We start from the raw sequence: 22,985 nt of genomic DNA, 5'->3' as shown, positions 1-22,985 counted from the left end.
CTGGTCGTGTGTGCATGCGCTCTGGGATCATGCGCATAGCATTATGGGTGTGGCACACCCGCACACGACCCTCTGTGCTTCCGGTTTGCCCGTAGGGCCGGTTTTTCACACTCCGGAAGCTTCCTCCAGAGGGCAAATATGGCCTCAAAAGAAGGCCGAAGTCAGCTGGCCAGAACGTGCGCATGTGCCATAGGGTCGCCATCACAGTCCTAGAGTAAGAAAGGACCTAAGAAGTCATCAGGTCTAATCCCCTGCAGGATTCACTATACTATCCCTGAAAGATGTTTATCCAGCTTCTTTTTGAAAATGCTTCCACCTGAGAGAGGAAGAAAACACTTCATGTTGATAACCTATTCTACTGGCTGACAGCTCTTACTGTAAGAAGTTACAGATAGTTCTCAGTTTATAACCACAATTAAGACCAAAATTTCTGTTATTAAACCAGTCATGCCCAAATTTATGCTCTCCTATGCCATTGTTGCTAAAAAAAAACCACTGCAATTGTTAAGTGAATCATGTGATCATTAAGTAAATCATGTGATTTCCCCCATTGACTGCTTACTAGAAGCCAGCTAGGAACATTGCAAATGGTGATTGCATGACCTTGGGACACTACAACTATTGCAAATACATGCTGGTTGCCAAGCACTCAAATTTTAGTCATGTTCATGGGGATGCTGCATTGGTTACAAGTGCAATGACCAGTTGGTCACTTTTTTCAGTGCCATTGAAACTTTCAATGGTCACTAAACAAATGTTTGTAAATCAGGGACTACCTTATTCCTAATCTCTAATCTACATCTACATCCTTGAATTTTCATCCCATTGGTTCAACTCTTTTACTGTTTAGAGCAAGTGAAAATTGGTCCAAACCTACAATGTGAATATCTGAAGACAGCTATCAGGTCCTCTCAACTTTCTCTTCTGCAAGTTAAATATACTACATAGTTTAGCATTAACTTTATTAATATGAACCTATTTTTCATATTTAGGATACTCTTCAGGTTCTGGCACACTCCTCTCAAGCAGAAATAAAGTAACCAATTGCTACAGGGCCAACTGTAAAGTCTGAGTTAATCTGCTCAGATTATTTAATCATGCTAGAAAGTTCCTATATGAACAGGCCTTTAACTGCCAGTAATGTCATTTTAGAAATATTAAGAACAATGAATCTGACAAAAAAACAAAAGTTAAATTAAGAAACAAAGTAAGAATTCAGGTAACAATTCTTAAGTCACTGTATCTTATAGTTTGTAAAGCAACAGTTAAACGTAGGAATGAAGTTTTATCTTAAAGATTAATTAATTTATACACGTTAGTTTGTTCTGCTATTCTTATAGTAAAAGCTTTTAAGTATTTCTTTGCTGGAATTCCTTTTCATTCACAGTAAAGAAACCAAAAATAGGTTTCTCCATCATATACTGTATGTTGATACAGTCTGAGTAAATAGAGGCAAATATCTTGTATCATAAATTTCTCACTTTCCAGGACATTCTTTTTTTATTCAAAGGTGGACAATTAGAGAAACACTCTAATCAACAATAAGGGGGGGATCTTGATCTAAATTGTAGGAGGTTAGGGTAATCGGAAATGAAAGCACTAGACTCATATACAATTGCACAAACAGAAAGCCGAAAGCAAAACCAGGTGGAATTCCTTGGGGCTCACTATGAACCATCAATTTCATTTGTCTCCAACCTTCTAATACTCACCATTTTCTTGTAGGGTTTCAGTTTCTGAACTTGTTTCTGGAATGGCTTGTATAGGCTGCATCTCTTCTTTTTCAAAACTCTCAAGTTGCTTAATATTTTTCTTGAAGACAGTTGAGGTTATTGACAAAGCACAATCTCTTTCTGGGCTTTCCTGGGCTTCAACATAGCCAGAGCTTTTAGAAAGGCCAACTGAAGGAGAATCAGGATTTAGAGGCAAGGTCTTGGTAATATCCACAATAGGTTTTTGCAAAGTGCTGCAGTCTGGAACTTGGAGAAAATGACATTTTGTCTTATTGGTTTGAGTGATTTCATATTCCTCTGGACCTTGAAGGAATGGCTCACAATCGATATCTTTGTTACCCAAATCATTTATAATGCATATTTTCTTGCTAAATGTCATCATTTTTTTCTTTAAGCCAATCTCATTGCTGTTGGCGGGCAAGTTTGTCTTTTCTGAATGGCCTCTTTTTTTAGTTAAAGAGAAACTGTTTAGGGTGTTTGAGGTTTCCCAGTTCTTTTTGACTGACCTATTACTTCCTTCAAAAAAGTTATCTTCATCATCCAAAGAAATTGAAAATACAGATGGCATACATTTTGATTTTCTTTTTTTACTGGCTTTTTGAGCTTTTTCATTCAAATCAAATACATTAGCATTAGCACTGGAATGTTCTCTCTGTACGGCGGTATCCATATCAAAATTCATTGTTTTATCTCTATGTTTTTTCTTTTTAATTTCTAATTGTGGAACTTCAGAATCTATATTACCTAAACTCTGTTCTTCCATCTCACTTAATCTATGGGATTCATTATTTTCATGCACCTTCTTCTTTGATTTACGCTTTACATTAAGTCCCAAAATTGCTCCTTGACTCGGAATTTGCTTCTGGAAACCAACTGAAAGTTCTGTATTCACAATGTTTAATGAATTAGACTCTGGGTTCTGGAACCGTCTTTCTAAACTATCTACGTTTTCCAAGTCTGTCTTTTCTTTAATATGTTGGAAAGCACAACAATTCTTATCATTAGATGGCCCTGGTTCTACTACAATGGTTCTACTATAATTTTTGGATTTATTAACGCATTTTGTACTATAACTACAGCTTTTCTCATTTTGTTGAACGTCATTGTTTATTGATCTAGACTCTGGCCTTTTGGATTGATTTTCTAAATTCTTGATTTTTTCAAAGTATATTCCTTTTTCAATTTCTTGAGTTGTGTAATTATTTATACAATTTGGCTCCACCACAAACGTTCTTCTGTTTCGTGTTGTTTGGCCTAATTTCTGGGAACTACATTTCTCCTTCCTATCCTGATCTAAATTTTCCATGTGACAGACAGACTTAGGAAGTTTTACCTTACTACTGTTCAGTTCACTGGTTTTTGACCCTGCAGCATTAATATCCGGTCTTCCATTATTATCATTTTTCAGGTTTAATTTTGATTGACTGGTAGAAAACATTGTGTTCTTTGTTTCAGCAGTATCTTTTTCTAGAGTTTTTGTTTCCTTCGCTTTGTACTTTATATAGCTTTCACTTTTGGTGCTCAGCGAAATAGGTTCGCCAACCTGGCTGATTTCAAGATTGTCTTTAATAAGAGACACTGTTTCCTTTGTTCCATTCAGTTTATCAATATCTGAGTCTTCTGCCTCTAGGTTTTCAAATGTAGCAGAAAAGCATGTTTTATGTTTTTTTCTCTTGGTCACATGTTCACTCAATATACTATCACTGTGTGATCTTGCAGTATCCTTACATTGATGGACAGGATAATTCTTATCCAGGATAGATAGTGAGTTGCTCCTGGAATTCTGTGGCACATTCCAAAGGTTGTCTAGAATGATAACTATATTTATTAGGCAAAGAAATCCCTCACACTCCAAAATAAGCCATTTAAAAAACTTGATGAAGTAAAAATACAAAAAGAGATCTTTCTATCTTGTAAAATCCATTTACTTTACCCATTTTTCCAGCAGATATCAGCCAGATACTATTAGTAAATTGACTTCCCAGCCTTTTGCTTTGGAGATTATAGAGTAACTTACTATAGATAGTCCTTAACTTAAAGCTATAGGAAGTTACAATGGCACTAAAAAAGAAATGACTTATGACCAGTCTTTGGACTTAAGCATCACAGTATCCCTGCATTACATTATCAAAATTTGGGTGCTTGACAACTGGCATGTATTTATGATGGTTGCTGCATCTCAGAGTCACATAACTGCCAATTGTGACCTTTCTATATGGTTTGCAACAAGCAAAGTCAAGGGGAGGACACCATATTTACTTAGCAACCCCATGATCAACTATCAACCATGGTGATTCATTGTCAACTGTGTCAAATAAGATTCCAACATCAGGTGTAACTGACTTAACAATCAAAATTGCTTAGCAATGGGAGCTCTGGTTGTAATTATAGTCATAAGTTAAGGACTATAAGTAGGCTGCTATGTTAGATTGAACTGAAACTAAACAATGTTTCTAAATTCCATTCTAAAGAGCAAGATTTATTTATTTATTTATTTGAATTCATATTACCACCTATTCGCCCACAGCAACTCAAGGCAGCTTACAGAATATAAAACCACATTTAAAACAATAAAACTAATAAAAAGAATTAAATAAATTAATATAATATAATATAATAAAATCACCCCCCACCCCGGCAACAGCAGATAACACGAGCTATTTAATGGGCTCCATCCCGCTCTGGGTTCCCCAGGCCCACTGGCAGAACCACGTTTTCAGCATCTTCCGGAAGAGTATTAGAGTGGGAGCTGTTCTAATCTCTAGGGAAATGATGTTCCAGAGAGAAAGAGCCACAATGGAGAAGGCCCTTCTTCTGGGTCCCACCAGGTATATCTCCCTCAGAGATGGGACTCGCAGCATTCCCTACCTCCTCACTCTGTTGGGTCGGGTAGATGTGACAGGCAAAAGATGGTGCCTCAGATAACCTGGTCCCAAGCCATTACTATAGATAGTAATGAAAACCACACATTTGTAGATCAAGGCAAGGGGTACCCAGCAGCTACAATCTAACTTCAGAACATGAATTTTGGGATTTAGTGCTATGTAAATACAGAATACATATTTACATAGAAGTAAATTCCAAAGAACAAATAAGCAAATGTAACAATGCAGCTCAGAACATAATTTCACAATTCAATATTCTTTTGAATCATCAAAAGTTCTGTATGGTGTAATACAATAAAATTGTTCTAGAACATACCTCCAAAAATTGTGCTTAAATTCAATGGCAAAGTAGAGTCATCTACTCCATGTAATCCTGCATAACTATTTCCACTGCTTGCCAATACTTTGTCAGTGAAAGAAGAGAATGTCTTCTTTACCTCATGGAAAGGCATACTTCTCCCAGTCTCACCAAAAGCAGATTCCAATGGATCTAAAGGGAACTTCTCCAGACTGGTGGATGTGTTTCTGGCATTGCCACTTCCTTCATCATCCACATGAGACAATATATTTCTCATAAATTTTGGTGCCACTCTGGAAAATTGAAAGAAAAAAGGATGACAAAATTAGGTTAATGTTGTGCCATATATCTGGCAATTAAAGTTCTTATCATTAAGTTTTCAATTAAATGTAGTGTAGTAGTTAGATGTTTATTAATGCTGGAGTTCTATATTTAAGTCCATGTTTAGCCATGGAAACTCAGTTAAAGAGATTTCAGGCCAGCCAGTCACGCAGAAGAACTACTTTACAGGGTTGTTATAGGGGAAAATGGAGCACTACATATGCAGTTCCCTTTTCAAGTATAAACTGCCTTGGAAAGAAGAATGGAACAAGCCGGTCATAGAAAATCACTTCTAAAAAAGTGGGGGTGGGGAATAGGGGTGGATGAGCTTGATTTATAAGATGATCTGAATTTTTAAGCTGGGAGAATACATTTTCTAAAGCTTATCTTTCTAAAAATTTATGTTCAATAAATTTAGCACCCAGAATGCAGAGCCCTCAAGCAATGATAGAACAAAAGCAAAATAGTGCGTTAGGATACAAAAAGGCTGACTCTTTCCAAATCAATACAACAACGGCAGATACTATTCATCATTATATTTGTCAAATAATGCTAATGACAATGACACTACTTTATTTTAGAAAGAAAGTAGGATCATCAACTATTTAACATCCCATGAATATGATACACTTATCTTTTTTTCCACTGAAGACAATACAACTTGCTTTTGTGCATACCTAGGACAGTTGCTATCACCCTGACTGCAAGAAATATCATGAGTATCATTGTGCCCTCTTTCATCCAGCAATGAAGAATAGGAATCATTCTATATGGAAGAAAACACCATGTAAGATTTAAGATTAACATTTAACTGTTAAATTTTATAGTTGACAATCCATTCCAAAATTTTGTGCAACAGATGTGAGAGTTTGGCCTAGTTCATATATATTGCTAAGCTGTAATATGCTTTATTAAGCAAAACATATATGAACTTACCCACTACAGATGACTATTATGTGTAAAGTGAATTACTGTAGCTTTTTCAAATTCTGGCATAATAAGTATGAATCTGAACATTTTAGAATGATGCTTAAATGTTCATAGATCCCTATTGCTGCCTCATTGTGGCAGGGAGATGTTCTTGGGAAGAATGAGCAAGAATGCCAGTAGTATATGCCAACAGTATATAATTTAAATAATGCCACCCAAGACATGAAGATCATTCTAGCTGCCCACCTAAAGCAAGTAGATACTTATATGGCAGCAACAGTGTAGAAAGTTCTGGGAGATGGATAATTGCTTTTGTGACTATGGAAAAGGCATAATTTCATACTCAATGGAAGAAAGCAATTGTAAATGACTCCTGCATTTTACCAAGAAAAGCAGATAAGATAAACTGATACATGATATAATGCCGGGCGTTACTCAACAAGTTACTGAGAAAATGCTAAGGGTCTTTTGGAGTATTAATGATACAGGTAGTCCTCAACTTACAATCATAATTGAGCCCCAAATTTCTGTTGCTTTTGGTAAGCAAATTATGACACAGTTGGTAAGTGAATCACTACAGTTGTTAAGTTAGCAACACGGCTGTTAAGTGAATCTGGCTTCCTCATTGACTTTGCTTGTTAGAAGGCTACAAAAAGTGATCACAATTACCCTGGGACACTGCAACCATTATAAATATGAGTGAGTTGCCAAGTGTCTGCATTTTGATCACATGACCATGGAATGCTGCAATGGAAGTAAATGTGAAAAATGGTCATAAGTCAAATTTTCCAATGCTGTTGTAACTTTGAACAGTCACTAAATAAACTATTGTAAGTTAAAAGCTACCTGTATTTATGACTTGATTAAAGCTTTTAGGGCATCTGATTGCTGATGTTGCCATGAAAGAAAAGTCTGAGGCTACAAAGATAGAATTACAGTAGGAACATTAAATGTAAAACACATGAGCTTAAAAAAACTCAACATAGTGAAAGATTAGATAAATCAACCCCTTGGGCATTAGCAAATTGAAATGAATTGGAACCTGTTTATACTACTCAGGTCATGAAAAACAAAGAAGGAACAGCATTGCTTTCATGGTCAGGAAGGAGACTGGAAGGACAGTATGTAGGTACAATGTAATTAATGACTGGATAATATGAATTGGACTTCACAGAGAGTTCTTTAATATTATAATTATCAACCACTAATAAAAAAAGCATTGACAAGTTTTATGGTCAAATTTAATCTGAAAGCAAGAGAACATGCTTGTGGTTAGTAGAATGCCCAAACTAGAAATAATGAGGAAAATATAGTTAGACTGAATGGCCTAGGAAGCAGAAATGAAGCAGAATCTATTTCTGCCCATCCAATGAAAGTCTTGGAAAAGTTATTTCATCAAAATCAGTCAGGCAACAGCTTTCTTGGACATTCTATCAATGTGAAACTTCGATTTTGAAGAATCAATAGAAAAGGAGTATTGACATTCTTCAACTTTGGTGATGAAGATCAAACTTTGGATCTTGAGAACACTTCAGTTAGCGAACCAATCCAGAGTTCCCACATAAGACAAAAATTAGCTGGCTCAAATTACCATATTTTGGACACATTGTGCAAAGACGTAGCTCCATTTAGGAAATCTATCTTTCTAAATAAATAAATCTTTAAACATGGAAAAGATGAAAGAAAGAAAAGACAAAGTCCAAAGGTGGATGGACTTGATTTCAGCAAGAATAGTTATGCTACTGGGAGACCTGAATGGTCAGTCTGGGAAGAAATCATCCTGGAGAGGGCAGTCTATATGGCTGCTAAAGAATTAACACTGGCATATTTGCATATAAACATATTAAATGATGTTTACAAAAACCAAAGAAATGCATTCTGAAAATATTGTCTATTTGTTTACTTCATAAAATCTGGTCAGCTTGATTGCAGTTTGAAAGTAGCTGTTCATAAAGAGCTGCAGTTCATCAATACATTTTTTCTGTGCAGAAGAAACAAATCTTTTTAGATCTTTTTAGTTTTAGTTTACTATAATAATACTCAGAATAAAATTTTGGCTTTTGGGATCAATTCAATGTCCTCCAGTTCAGCAGATTGGTTTGGTTTGGTTTGGTTTATTTGGATTTATATGCCGCCCTTCTCCAAAAGGACTCAGGGCGGCGTATAACATTAAAAAACCACACATCCCAAAAGTTTTAAAAAAATTAAATCCATATCCAAAAAAACAAACCGAATTTAAAAGACAATACATTAAAAATAAGTTAAAATTAACAGGCCAGGCCGGCTTGCTGGAAAAGCCAACTTTTTAGCGCGTGCGGAAGGACCGGAGGTCAGGGATTATGCGAAGCTCCGGGGGCAACTCATTCCAGAGGGAAGGCGCTCCCACAGAGAAGGCTCTCCCCCTGCGGGTCACCAGCCGACACTGGCCGACGGCACCCTGAGGAGGCCAACTCTGTGGGATCGTATGGACGGTGGGAGACTACTGGTGGCAGTAGGTGGTCTCGCAGGTACCTTGGGCCTAAGCCATGGAGCGCTTTAAAGGTCATAATTAATACCTTGAATCGCACCCGGAAAACAACCGGCAACCAGTGCAGGCCGCCTAAAAGAGGTGTAACATGGGAGCACCTAAGTACCCCCATGACAACCCGCGCGGCCGCATTCTGGACCAGCTGAAGCCTCCGGGTGCTCTTCAAGGGCAGCCCCATGTAGAGAGCATTGCAGTAGTCCAGGCGAGAAAGGACGAGGGCATGAGTGACTGTGCACAGAGCATCCCGATCCAGGAAGGAGCGCAACTGACGTACCAGGCGAACCTGGTAATAGGGCCCCCCTGGTCACGGCCGCCAGGTGTTCTTCTAAACTAAGCCGCATATCCAGGAGGACTCCCAGATTGCGGCCTTCTCTGAGGGGGCTAAAATTTCTCCCCCTATCGTCAAAGATGGGACAAAATGTACAAATCGGGATGACGGAAACCACAGCCACTCAGTCTTGGAGGGATTGAGCTTGAGCCTGTTCCTCCCCATCCAGATCCGCACAGCCTCCAGGCATCAGGACATCACGTCGAGGGCATCGTTTGGGTAGTTTGGGGTAGAGATGAAAAGTTGGGTATCATCAGCATATTGATGATACCGTACCCCAAAACCACAGATGATCTCGCCCAGCGGTTTCATGTATATGTTGAACAGGAGGGGTGAGAGAACCGACCCCTGGGGGTCGATCTCTGCCCTCCAGTCAACACAAACTGCGACCGATCCAACAGGTAGGAGGAGAACCACCGTAAAACGGTGCCCCCCACTCCCAACCCCCCCCCCGAGTCGTCGCAGTAGGATACCATGGTCAATGGTATCGAAAGCCGCCGAGAGGTCTAATAGGACCAGGACAGAAGAGCAGCCCCTGTCCCTGTCCCGCCAGAGATCATCAACCAACACGACCAATGCCGTCTCCGTGCTGTACCCGGGCCTGAAACCCGACTGGAACGGATCCAGGTAGACAGCTTCATCCAGGTACTGGGGAAGCTGACGTGCTACCACACTCTCGACAACCTTTGCTACAAAGCGAAGGTTGGAGACCGGTCGATAGTTGGCTAAAGAAGCTGGGTCCAGGGAAGGCTTCTTGAGGAGGGGCCTCACCACCGCCTCCTTCGAGGCGGTGGGAAAGAACCCCTCTCTCAATGAAGCGTTGGTAATCGCCTGGAGCCAGCCTCGTATCACCTCCCGGGAAGCCGAAACTAACCAAGAGGGACACGGGTCCAGCACACAAGTGGCAGCACTGAGTCTCCCCATAATCCTGTCCATGCCTTCGGGGGTCACAGAGTCAAACCCATCCCAGATTGTCTCCTCAAGATTCATCCCGGTCAGCGCGCCCGAATCTACCCAGAGTCCAAGCCTGTCCGGATCTCAGCGATTTTATCCAGCTGATACTGAACAAATTCTTCAGCCCTACCCTGCAAGGGGTCTTCCCCAGTTCCTTGGTTAAGTAAGGAGCGGGTCACTCTAAACAGGGTGGCTGGGCGGTTATCTGCGGACACGATAAGAGCAGAAAAATATTGCCGTTTTGCCGCTTCTATCGCCACTAAGTAGGATTTAATATGAATTCTTACTAGCGTTCGATCAGATTCGGACTGGCTGGCCCTCCAGCCACTCTCTAGGCGTTTTTTCTGGCGTTTCATCTCCCGGAGCTCCTCGGTAAACCAGGGAGCCATCCAGGATCGACACCAGGTCAGAGGCCGCAAAGGCACAACACGATCCAAGGCCCCAGCGGCAGCCCTATCCCAGGCTTCCACTAGGGCTTCGGTCGAGTTGTGAGCAAGGGATTCAGGAAAAGTCCCAAGCTCCATCAGGAACCTTTCGGGGTCCATCAGGTGCCTGGGGCGGAACCATCTGGTCGGTTCCGCCTCCCTGCGGCGAGGGGTAGCGGTATGGAAGTCAAGCCTGATGAGGAAATGATCAGACCATGACAAGGGTTGAATAGAAATATCCCCTAAATCTAGATCATTCATCCACTGCCCAGAGACAAAAATCAGGTCGAGCGTGTGTCCCCCATTATGGGTGGGGTCTTGAATTAACTGAGTTAGGTCCATAGCTGTCATGGAAGCCATGAACTCCCGAGCTGACTCGGACGTCTCGCCAATGGAAGGCAGATTGAAATTCCCCAGGACCATGAGCCTGGGGAAATCAACCGCCAATCCAGCTAATACATTTAGCAGCTCCGGCAGGGCCGATGAAACGTAGCAGGGAGACAGATACGTAACAAAAAGGCCCACCTGAGCTCCAAGGCCCCACTTCACACAGAGGGACTCACACCCGCCTATCTGAGGCACAGTGACCTCCTGAGGTCTGAGACTTTCCCTAATAACCACCGCCACGACCACCCCGCCCCTGCCCTGGGCTCTCGGCTGGTGAAACGCCCGGAAGCCTGGTGGGCATAGTTCGCTAAGGGGCACACACACCCTCATGGCCCAACCAGGTCTCCGTAATGCACGCCAGGTCCGCTCTACCCTCTTGTATGAGGTCGTAAATGAGGGGAGCCTTATGTACCACGGACCTGGCGTTAAGCGACACCAGCCGGAGACCATGGTCCTGTAATCCCGAGCACCCAGGTGTGCGAGAAGGGCGATGAGGGTCGGAATGCGCAATCGCTCTTAAACAGCAAACCTGCGTCCTCTGAACATCATTTGGCCCTCGGCCCCCACCATATCTGCCTCTCCCACAAACAGTAAAGATTGTGAACCCCCCAATGGAATGGCTTAGTGTCTCTCCCAGAATCCCAACCCTTCCTAGCCCTCCCAACCCGCACCCTTTAGTTAGATAAAATGTTATTCATTATATCCTTTCAAAATATTGTAGTTATTAGAAGCAACACATAACCTCTCAGACCGTTTTATAATTTTTACAATGATATGAATTTCATTACAGAGACACTTGGAGCAATCATCACATAAATACCAATAGTAACAATAATGTGCTTAATTAGTCATGAGGTCATGTCAAAACACAATAAAGGAACATGAAAGGCTAAACTAGAAGAAAATGCCTTACATATTTATTATACCTATAACTTTTTCCAAGCCAATCCATTTTTCAGTTATATTGTTTTATTCAAATAAAGTCTTATTAATATTTGGGTTCTGATCACATTTGTTATTCAAATGTAAGGATCCCAATAAATCATTCATTCAATATGTTGTAGATATTGATCACCCACTTAACATTCATTCAATGTGTTGTAGATATTGATCTCTCACTTTTCTATATAGTACAGCTAGAGTTCAGTAATACAGTATGTGCCATATCCTCAATCTGAGGAGCATCATAAATACAACCACATTTATAAACTTAGTTAAACCCTCTATATTTAATCTTTGTAGCTAAATGTTCAAATCATTCTAAAATAAATACCTTATGAGATAACTGAACATTTTGTATTTAGGTATTTTTAAATTTGAAAGCTGCATTTATAGAGGCACATCCACTTCAGTGTGCCAGCCTTATAAAGCAGTACCCCTTAGAGCTTTTACGTCCAAAATTATTTGAATGACCATTGGCTTACCTGAAGGGTCCTTTTCTGTACACCGCGGGAGAGTCCAAGCAATGGGTTAATTCAGTCTGCTTGCCCTTAGGACTGAGGAACTTTTTTTCCTTTAGCCACACCTCCTGGTGCGATCAATCCCCAGAATTATTAGAAAGAGTCAGTTCGTGAGGACGGAGCGAAGCGTCCAAGATGATGTACTGTTGACACGAAGAACCCGAATCCTGGCCTCAGATAGCCAGGGTGGGTTGGACTCTCCCGCGGTGTACAGAAAAGGACCCTTCAGGTAAGCCAATGGTCATTTTCCTGTACACCGCTTGGAGAGTCCAAGCAATGGGACATACCCAAGTTATTGTCCATCCGGGTGGGCAGAAGAAGACTCCCGGGATTCGGTCTCTGACACAACCGCCTGGAGCACACGCCTGCCAAAGGACGCCTCAGCCGAGGCGAAAATGTCCAATTTGTAGTGTCGCACGAAGGGTGATGGAGAGGACCACGTAGCGGCCCTGCAGATGTCTAGAATCGAGGCCTGAGTGGCCCAGGCCGCCGAGGTAGCAGCGCTCCATGTGGAGTGCGCGGTAATGCCGCGCGGAACCGCTTTGGACTGACATTCGTAGGCCGACGCAATGCAGGCACGAAGCCACCTGCCAATTGTGGAGGGAGAAACCTTCTTCCCCAGGGAACCTGGCTGGAAGGAGAGGAAGAGGGCCTCTGACTTCCTGAACTCTGCAGTGCGGGCGATGTAGACCTTCAGGGCCCTCCTGAGATCAAGATTATGCCAGGAGCGCTCTCTGGGATGCGACGGATGTGGACAGAAATTTGGCAAAACAATGTCTTGCGCCCTGTGAAACCATGAATTTATTTTAGGGGTAAAGGTCGGGTCCAGTCTCAATATGACCCTGTCAGGGTGGATGACGCACAGGTCCTGGCGAACAGACAGGGCCGCCAGTTCGGAAATCCGACGAGCGGACGTGATGGCAATCAAGAAGGCTGTCTTCAGCGTCAGGAACCGAAGAGACGTTGTGCGTAGAGGTTCGAATGGAGGGCCAGAGATGGCCCGTAGGACCACGGACAGCTGCCAAGTAGGGTAGCGATGAACGGTTGGATGGCGAAGGTTAGAGGCGCCTTTGAAGAAGAGGCGCACCCTCGGAATTTTGCTGAGGGGCAAAAGGGGGTCGCCCGACCAGACGGTGGACAAGGCCGCCACTTGGCGTCGAAGTGTGTTTAGGGCCAAGCCCTTGTTGAGCCCCGCTTGAAGGAAATCTAGGACTCTGGAAACAGGCGCGGTCGTCGGTTCGATGTGTAGCTCCTCACACCACCTCGCGAAAGCGGCCCAAGATGCGTCATAAATTCTGGTGGTTGAAGGACGTCTAGCCGCCTGAATGGTGCACACTACCTCCTCTGACAGGCCTTCGCCTTTCAGTTGGTCCCCCTCAAGTGCCAGACGGCCAACTGGAGCCACTGGGGCTCTGGATGAACAACAGCCCCCTGGCTGAGGGAGATCTGGTCCGGAGGGATGCGCCACGGAGGAGACACCGACAGGTGGACAAGGTTGGCGAACCACGACCTGCGGGGCCAGTGTGGAGCCACTAGAAGAACTTCTGCCCCCTCTGCGATGACCTTGGAGATGAATTAAGGAAGAAGAGGTAGAGGAGGGAAGGCATACAGCAGTTCGCGGGGCCACCTGCAACGCAGTGCATCCGTCCCCTCCACCCCCGGGGTGAAGAACCGGGAGTAAAAACGGTTGAGCTGCTTGTTGTCCCTGGACGCGAACAGGTCCCCAGTCGGAGTTCCGAATCTGTTGGACAGCTGGTGGAACAGGCAAGGGTCCAGTTTCCACTCCGCAGAATCTATGGTTGTCCTGCTCAACCAGTCCGCCTGGGTGTTGTCCACTCCGGAGATGTGGTCGGAGCGGAGAGATTCCAGATGGCGCTCCGCCCAGCGTCCCAGGGACTCCGCCTCTCTCATCAGTGCTCTGGATCTGGTGCCACCCTGGCGGTTGATGTGCGCCTTGGTGGCCACATTGTCCGTCATCAGAAGTACATGTTGGCGATGGATGGACGGCAGAAATGGCGCAGGGCCAGGCGAGCAGCCCTCAGTTCCAGTAGGTTGATGCTGTAACTGGATTCCACCTGGGACCACTTGCCCTGGACAACAAGGGGACCCATGTGGGCTCCCCAGCCGGAGAGGCTGGCGTCTGTGGTGATGATCAAACTCTCGGGCTCCTTGAATAGGTGGCCCTTGAGGACGGCCGGAGACACCCACCAGCGGAGAGACCTCTTCACCTCCGGCGGGATGCAAATCGGCCTGGGAGAGTTGCTCCTGGATGCCCTCTGGAGCGGCAGCAGCAGCCACTGGAGCGCCCTGGAATGCAGGCGGGCCCACGGCACGATGGAGATGCAGGAGATCATTTTCCCCAGCAGCTGCGACAGAAGGACCACTGGAGCCTGCCTCAAGCGCAACACCCTGCACAAGCTGGTATCTATCACCGCCCCCAGGTGTACAAGTCTGGTTGTTGGAGTGAGGTGGCTCTTCTCTATGTTTAGAGAGAAACCGTGATTCCTGAGGGATCTCATGGTGGTTTGAAGATCCCGCAAGGCCTGCTGCCTGGACGACGACTGGATAAGGATGTCGTCCAGATAGCACTGGAGCCTTATAGGCCTGTGTCTTAGCTGGGCCGCCACTACCGCCAGAACTTTGGTAAACGTCCGAGGAGCGGACGAGAGGCCGAATGGAAGAGCTTTGTACTGGTAGTGGCGGCCGGCATAAAAGAAGCGCAGGAACCTCCTGTGCTGGGGACGGATGGGAATGTGGAGATATGCCTCTTTCAGATCTATAGATGTGAGGAGATCTCCCTGTCGAATCCCCGCCAGAATGGTCTGCAGGGACTGCATCTTGAACCTCCGATAGGCAATGTGCCTGTTGAGATTCTTGAGGTCCAAGATGGCCCTCCACCTCCCCGAGCTCTTTGGTACGAGGAAGAGGATGGAGTAAAACCCCCTTCCCTCCTCGTCCGGGGGGACGGGTTCCACGGCCTTGATGTCTAAGAGATGTCTGACTTCCTGTTCCATGCGTTCCCTCTTTTGAGGGCAGGTGGGAATGGGGCACCGGATGAAGTTCCGGGGGGGAAGGGATAGGAACTCCAGGGAGAGGCCTTCCCTGACTATTTGCAGAACCCAGGCATCCTCAGTGGTCTGGGCCCAATGGGAGGCAAACAGCTGGAGCCGCCCCCCCGATGGGTGCCGAGATTGGGCAGTCACTTTGACTTACGGAATGGCCTGTTGGAGGCCCCACCGCGGTTATACTTGCGGAAGCCGAACTGCTGTCTGCCTCTGTCCCGGAAGGGCGCCCTGTCCTGGGACCTGTCGCCCTGCTGACCGAAGGACCTATTGGAGGGAGAGAAGGAAGAGGCAGAGGTGGAAGGCTCGGAGGCACGAAAGGACTGCCTCCTGGAATAAGGAGCGGCCTTGCGTTCCTGCTTCTTGTTTAACAAAGGGAGGACCTTCCTCTTGTCCTTGGACTCAATGAGGAGAGGTTCCAGGGACTCGCCAAACAATTTAGACCCCTTGAAGGGGGCGGAAGCCAGTTTCCATTTGTTTTTCTGGTCCGCTTGCCAATGACGGAGCCAGATCAAGCGGCGAGAGGTGATATTGGAGCCCAGCGCCCTGGAGGCAAATTTGGTGGCGTTGAGAGATGCGTCAGCAGCGTATTGAGAAGCCGCAATTATCTTAGACACATCCTGGTGGAGACGGACGTCTCCCGCCGGGAGCTTGGTCAGAAGCTCGCGCAGCCAAATCACCGAGGCCCTGTTGAAGAAGGACGCGGACGAAGAAGCCCTAATGGCCCAGGCCGCCGCAAGGTGAGTTTTGTGGCACGCCTTTTCCGCCTTCTTGTCCTCCGCCTTAAGGCCTTCCAGGAGGTTGGCCGGTAGGGAGGAGTTGGAGGTGAGGGCAGCAATGGGCGGGTCGACAGTGGGAAGGGCCAGAAGGTCCTCCAGCACTGGCTCCATGGTATAGAGCTTCCTATCTACTCCACTGGGGGAGGACTGCGTGGCTGGCTGAGCCCACTGGCGCTGGATGAGGTCGAGAAACAGCCCCGGGACCGGAACCAACTCTTGTTGGGGTGCTGGGACATCGAACATGACCGCATTGGGATTAGCCGGGGTGGAATCCGCCGCTGGCGCGGCCGGTTTGGGCTTGATCCCCACCCTGGTGGTAGCCTTAACCTTGTGAAGAACAGACTTGAAAAGGCTGGGCTTGAACAGACCCGCAAAGGCGGGCGCCTCAGGGGGAAGGTCCTCGTCGTCCGAAAGACCTAGCACCTCTGGGTCAGGGTCCTCAATGGCAAAGACCTCACTAACCACCGAGGATTCCAAGGAAGGGTGACGAGCATGTTTACTTGGAGGGGGAGCGGCCTGATCGGATTTGGGTCCCCTAGGGGTCACTGCAGGGGGATCCTTAAATTTCATGGCCTCCGTGATGCCCTTGGCAATGGCACGGGCCATCAGCTCCTGCATGCGGGGAGAGAGCTCCTCTGAATCAGAATCAGGATCTAGGCCCTCCTCTAGAGGGGGTTGAGCCTCACCCGGCATATCGTCCATGCTAGCATCCCCAGGGGGAGGAGCCTGCTCACAGGCCCAGGAGGGGGCTGGGGAAGCCGGCTCCGCAAATGACCTGTTTGGGGATAGGTCCTGGGACTCCACCTCCTCGGCAAGAACCATTTGGAGGTCCTCCCGGGAGGGGGGAATTCCGGAATGGGACTGCTCCCTGCCTGCCTGGCGTCTGGCCTTCTCAAACTGCTTGTCAAGGGCCCGCTGGCGCCTTTCAGCATCCTTGGCCTCAGCCACTGAAGGGGTTCTGGAACGATGTTTCCCAGAACTTCCCCCACCACTCTTGCCCGCACCCCCACTCCCCGATGAGGAGGAACCCTTACTAGGGGCCTGAGAGAGGCTTGGCCTAGTATCTTGGGAATCAGGGGGACTGGGCAGGTCCATAGTCAATGACCACACAAGATAGAGCAAGGCTATGACAAGGCAGTAAAGGTAGAGCGAGGCTGGTTTGCTGCAAGGGGAAAAAAACAAAAAGATTTGTCAAAATTGCTATTTGCACAGTAAAGGAGTCAATACATATTAAAGATCCCTTGCTTAATACCAGTGGGAAGCCCAGGGGTAGGATTGGGGCCTGCACCTAGCAAGGCCCCGCAGAAGAGGCAGGGAGGAGAATGACTAGAAAAAAAGGCTTTGGCCTGCACTTTACAAAGGTCTCCTCCCTGAGCCGGTATAATGACCGTTTGTATGGCCCAGGAACCAGCACCGCTCGCAAAAATAGACAAAAAAAGGCGAAGGTGGTGACCCCAGCCTGGAAGCCCTTGCCAGGCCCTGCCACCTCCAGCGGTCTCCTGATAACGAGGCTGATGCAAAATGGCGGCCATAAAGGAGCGCGCTCTTTTCGCGCCTAAAATGGCCGCTGCAACAGTGTGGGGGCAAAGGGAGAGCGAGGAGCGAACGCGCCTTAATGGCGACGATCGCTCACTCCTCCCTGCGGCAGAGGTCCTCTAGCAGGCTGGGGAACGAAAAAACTATGTCTAAAATAACAAACGAGGGGCCTGGGGAAGTAGGAACCTCGCCGCTGCAGCCGTGCCGTTTTAAACGACAAGCGGCAGGCCTCCGAAGCCATCCCATAGAGATCGGCTGAGGGGCACCCCCCCCCCCACCTTCCAGCTTACCTCCTGGCCTTCAGAACGAAGAATCTGCTGGAGAAAAGTGCAGCAATGAGGAGAAAAATGTCTCACAAAGTTGGGGAAATATCAGGAAAGAAGAAAAAAATGCAAATAGAGAGTCCAAGCCAAAGAAGGATTAATTCAGCTCAGAGCTCTAGCTAATTACGTCCAAACGGGCTGACTGAGGAATAATTCTGGGGATTGATCGCACCAGGAGGTGTGGCTAAAGGAAAAAAAGTTCCTCAGTCCTAAGGGCAAGCAGACTGAATTAACCCATTGCTTGGACTCTCCAAGCGGTGTACAGGAAAATGGCAATGTTTTTAACTTGTTCTCCAGAAGTGGTTGAACATAATTTGTAAATTGTACAATCTAAGAGATCTGTAACTGAGATTTAATCTGATCTATCATACAAAATTTGGGTGTCTTATCAGTTTCCATAAAATTAATTCTCCACCAACAGGCTTAATAATAAAGTATTATACTGTATATTGGTAGTCCTCAACTTATGATTAGTGACTGTTCAAATTTATGTTGACCCAAAAAGGGAGATTTATGACCTGGATTTAAGGTTCTGATGATTGGGCCCCTTGGCAGTCATGTGACTGAACTTTGGGTGTTAGGCAACATGGCTGCATTCATGGCAAAAGTGCACCCATAGAAACTACAGATTTAGGACCACACAGTCACTTAATGACAACTACAAAAAAGGTAAAAAAATCAATTTGAAAAAAAATCATAAAACAGTTTTACAATCATAATGGGCAGTCTCCGTTATGAATGTATATCAAGGACTATCTCTATATATTCCTAATTTGACTGTAATTGCAGCAACTGAATTTCATTTAACAATTAGAAAAGGTATTTCAAAATTTGTACTGTAATTTGACATAACAAAGATCGTGATTGTAAAAAAAACAATCTGAATTAAATTGCCAATATTTTTTTAACCTAAGTTTTTAGGTCTCAAAAACAGAGTAGCAATAAAGATTACAATTTCTAAAAAAATGGCAAAAAGTATAAAATATTTTTTTATAATTAGCAATCTACATCGGGGTCCCCAACTGCTGGGCCACAGCCCACTACCAGACCATGCAAGTGGCAGGCAAGAGCATACACACACAGCTCTGCTGGCACGAACAGTGGCATCACACATATAGTTGCACTTGTAAATGGAGCTTGTAAATGGAGCCGTGTATGCAAGCGCACACGTGCCTGCCACTCATACAGAACTATTATTCCCTCTCACCACCCCCTGTTGAGGAATACTGATCTACAGCATTCTGTGGTAAAAATATTTTTAATAGTGCATTTACCAGAAAAATAGATTAATATTTTCTCTAGTTCTTTACTCACTGGGAATGTGATAACACAAATAATATAGATTAGATTTAGGATTTCAAAATCCCCTTCTATATTGTGCAAATTGTACAAAAAAGGATTCCAGTTCATCCAGAAGCACAGAATTTTGTAATATCCTACCACAGAAGAGAGCTTTTGGCGTAAGCAAGCATTTTCAAAGTGACCCAACTCTACTTCTTTCTGCAGTCTCATCTTGTCATCGGTAAGTTTCTGGGCTGTTATCTTGGCAGCATTGAGGGCCAGAGCCAATGCCTTGTTGTTCTGTTTCAGGGAGACCTTAATTATAGAGGAATTATCTATACAGAAAAAAGGAGGAAACAAAAAGTAGGGGATGTTGTTTTTGTCTTTGCCACATTTGATCTCAAATTTAAGGTTAGGCAGCTCTGAAATTTTGTTTCTTTGAAACAGGTTTTCCAGTTTCCATGCCAACAACTTTCTTCATCTTAAGTAGTAATTGATTTGGGTTGCCAGCTTTCCTTCCTATCAGTGAGTGAGTTTTACTTTTGTTTATTTTGTGGTTATTTCAGATATAATTAACTACTCTCTAGTATTCTTTCAAGACTAGTCCCAAAAGGTATTCATTCTACAAAACTCTTACAGGACCATGATCAATTACAGTTTGATTGTTCAGAATTTATGATAAGTATGATTTAGGTGGAAGTAGCATTTGATATCCTATACATGCATTTTAGTCTCTGAGCGTGTTTAAAGTCATACATAAAGATTCAGTTTACACTAAGAACCACAATATTTAAATGTGGGGGGAGGGATAGCAAGTCTGTGCACCATTGTCCTTCCCCAATAGTCCTAGGCATACTTGCTTCTGCAGCATTTCTCTTGCAGAGAGGTTACTATTCAAGATCAATCCATCAAATCCCTGTTTCAGGCCTCAACACTCAAAATGAAAAGATGAAGATGAAGGAGCAAAATGTCTTATGGATTATTTAATTTGCTTTCACCTGAAAATGGCAAGAACTGTCATTTTTCTGCTATCGTGACCTGTAGCATGCACACCTCTTCATTAATTGCTTACATGATTAATATGACTTACTAATTGTTCTTGTTCTAATTTTTGATGCGAGGGAAGCATTCATCTTTGCTGCTTTTAATACTCCATTTTTCTTTTCTTTCATCCGTTCCCTGACTCCATTCTTAAAGAACATTAAGGATGTTTCTGTGCATTCCTGGAACGACATTTTTTCCAACTGTCCTGTCAAATGTATAGAGAAACAGAGATATCATATAGCATCTTCTTTTTCTAGTCTACAATCATTATTTCTTTTTTTCACAAAAATAACTGCACCAAAGCTCTTATTTGGCTTTTTTGAGAAGTGTAAATAGCTTAATAACAAGGAATGCACAAGATTGATAAGGCTCTCTTTTGAACCCAGATCCTGCCAAACCAAGAGCCATATATGATAATTTTTTTCCACTTCATATTTGGCCTAACAAAAGGACATACAAGTTTTAAGTGAGTAGGGACCCTGATCCAAGTAGTTCCCACCTTGTATGGAAAAGCCCTCCCTAAATGAATGCATCTGCATGACCCACAGCTCCTGCACACTGCCCCAAGTCATTGATATAGTGTTAGGTAATATAACCCCATAACACTCTCACATTAAAAAGTCTACAGGAAAGTCAGTAATATATTTGAAAAGCCTCCCTAACCACAATATTTTTGAAGTTATGCATATTAATGAATTCTGGGGAGCAAAAAGGTTTCTCTTGAGGGCACTAGTTCTTTGTTTGCAGAGTTAACAATGGAGATGAAACAACTCCCCCTCTTATCTGATGCTTGAAGAACAGGATTGGTCTTCCTTATTAGGAATTTTTCATAGTATCCTCTTATAAGGAAGGAAGGGTAAAAAAAGTAAGGGAGGGTAAAAAAAAACACAAATTTGTTAACCATCCCATGTATTTGGGATGGAATAAACAGGGTGAATTAGAATAAGCAGGGTGAATAAACAGGGTGAATTAGAAATGAGGGCAGATATTATATTGTTGCCATTACGAAAACTTGGGATGAAACCCACAAACGGAACATATAGCTAGAAGGATTTAAATTATTTAAAAGAAATAGACCAAATTAAAGAGGAGGTGGAGTTGCACTATATATAAGAAATAACTACATCTCTACAGAAATAGCGCATAACAATGGTGAAAATTATCTTGAATGCATGTGGGTCAATATTAAAGGGGGGGAAATGACATTGCCATAGTTCTATACTATAGGTCACCCAACCAAACAGAGGAAGTAGATGAACTTTTTGCTAGTCAGCTAACTAAGATATGTAGGAAGCACAACACAATAGTAATGGGGGATTTTAACTACTCTGACATCAACTGGGAGACAAACTCTGCACCAAATGGAAGATCCAACAGGTTCCTAATAAACCTAGCAGACAACTTTGTTTCCCAAAAGGTAGAGAAGGGAACAAGTAGTAGAACAAAGTCAAACTAGAGTCTTGGACTTTATGAGAGCTAATTTTAATAAACTTAGAGACCTTGGGAAGGATTCCATGGATGAGAATCCTCAAGGGGAACACAACTCAAGAAGCTTGGGAAATTTTGAAGTATGAAATTATAAAAGCCTGGTCTAACACAATACTAATGAAGAAGAAAAATAACAGCTCCCAAAAGAAACCAGTATGGCTGCATAAAGAACTCTCTGATAAATTGAAAGACAAAAAGGATATGTATAAAAAGTGGAAAGAGAAGCACATAATGGCACATTAAGGCAAAATATCAGTAAATAGCCCGAGCCTGTAAAAATGAAGTGAGGAAAGCTAAGGCTCCCAATGAAGAAAGTGTTGCAACAAAAGTAAAAAATAACAAAAAAAGCTTTTTCCAACATGTTAAAAACAAGAAAAAAGTCAAGGAAACATTGCTGGGAGAAAGTGGCAGGAAAATGACAAGCAACAGAGAGAAAGCAGGACTATTTACTGTATTTTTTGGAGTATAAGACGCACCCAGGTTTTGAAGAGGCAATTTTTTTAAAAAAGTAGGTAAGGTAGGTAGAGTGATAGAGAGGGAGAGAAAGAGAGAGAAATACAGTAGGTAGGTAGGGAGAGAGAGAGAGTAGCAGGGGTGGGTTCCTGCCAGTTCTAACCTCTTCTATAGAAGAGGTTCCACAAATCTACAGTGCCATTTAGAACTGGTTCCAGCTCCCTCCCCCTTGCCCGTCCACACATCATAAAGATGAAGAGCAAGAGGAGGAATTCGGGAGTTGAAGTCCACAAGTCTTAAAGCTGTCAAGTTTGAACACCCCTGGGGTTTTTTTTGTAAAGTGTTAGGGGTGTGAGGGTCTTGTAACTTGACAGCTTTAAGACTTGCACACTTCAATGCCAGAGTTCCTGAGCCAACATTGTTAGGGTGTAACCAACAAGTTGGGTAGACAATATATTGCACAAGGCATGTTATGTATCTTTAAGAGAGGAGCTCTGCTAATTAGTAGATTACAGCCTTTAAATTGCAGCTGATGTTGTTGCTCTCTCTCTCTCTCTCTTGATTGCTGTATGATAACTGCTGCCTAACTGTTACTACTGTTGCTACTACTTACTGTGTGTAAGTTATTTGCTACTTGTATCCAAGTTATCTTGGTAGCATTGGACTGCTTTTTCTGTGTATGACTTTTTGGCTGTGTTTATGGATTTTGCTATATTCTTCAAAAAGTAAAGATTTATTTTGTTACTTTACTATCCATTATTCAGTGTGGTT

At 44.0% G+C, this 22,985-nt stretch overlaps 1 protein-coding gene across 5 annotated transcripts in view; it reads right to left on the bottom strand.

Annotated features, from left to right (window-relative positions):
- Positions 1–22,985, bottom strand: part of LOC309384370 (uncharacterized protein) — a 73,562-nt gene that overhangs the window by 5,892 nt on the left and 44,685 nt on the right. For 4 of the 5 annotated variants that reach the window (XM_081937832.1, XM_081937834.1, XM_081937831.1 and 1 more), the window contains exons 2-7: positions 20,320–20,478; positions 19,389–19,564; positions 8,071–8,148; positions 5,915–6,003; positions 4,935–5,209; positions 1,713–3,539 (exon numbers count right to left, since the gene is read on the bottom strand). In XM_081937832.1, the coding sequence (XP_081793958.1) occupies positions 1,713–3,539; positions 4,935–5,209; positions 5,915–6,003; positions 8,071–8,148; positions 19,389–19,564; positions 20,320–20,478 (2,604 nt within the window). The remainder of the gene's footprint in view (positions 1–1,712; positions 3,540–4,934; positions 5,210–5,914; positions 6,004–8,070; positions 8,149–19,388; positions 19,565–20,319; positions 20,479–22,985) is intronic. The other variant, XM_081937835.1, reaches the window with a different exon arrangement.

This window comes from Natrix helvetica, assembly GCF_964273705.1.
Source record: "Natrix helvetica genome assembly, chromosome: 1".
Classification (NCBI taxonomy): Eukaryota; Metazoa; Chordata; class Lepidosauria; order Squamata; family Natricidae; genus Natrix; species Natrix helvetica.
The sequence above is the reverse complement of the archived record's forward strand: the minus strand, read 5'-3'. Positions and strand labels throughout refer to the sequence as shown.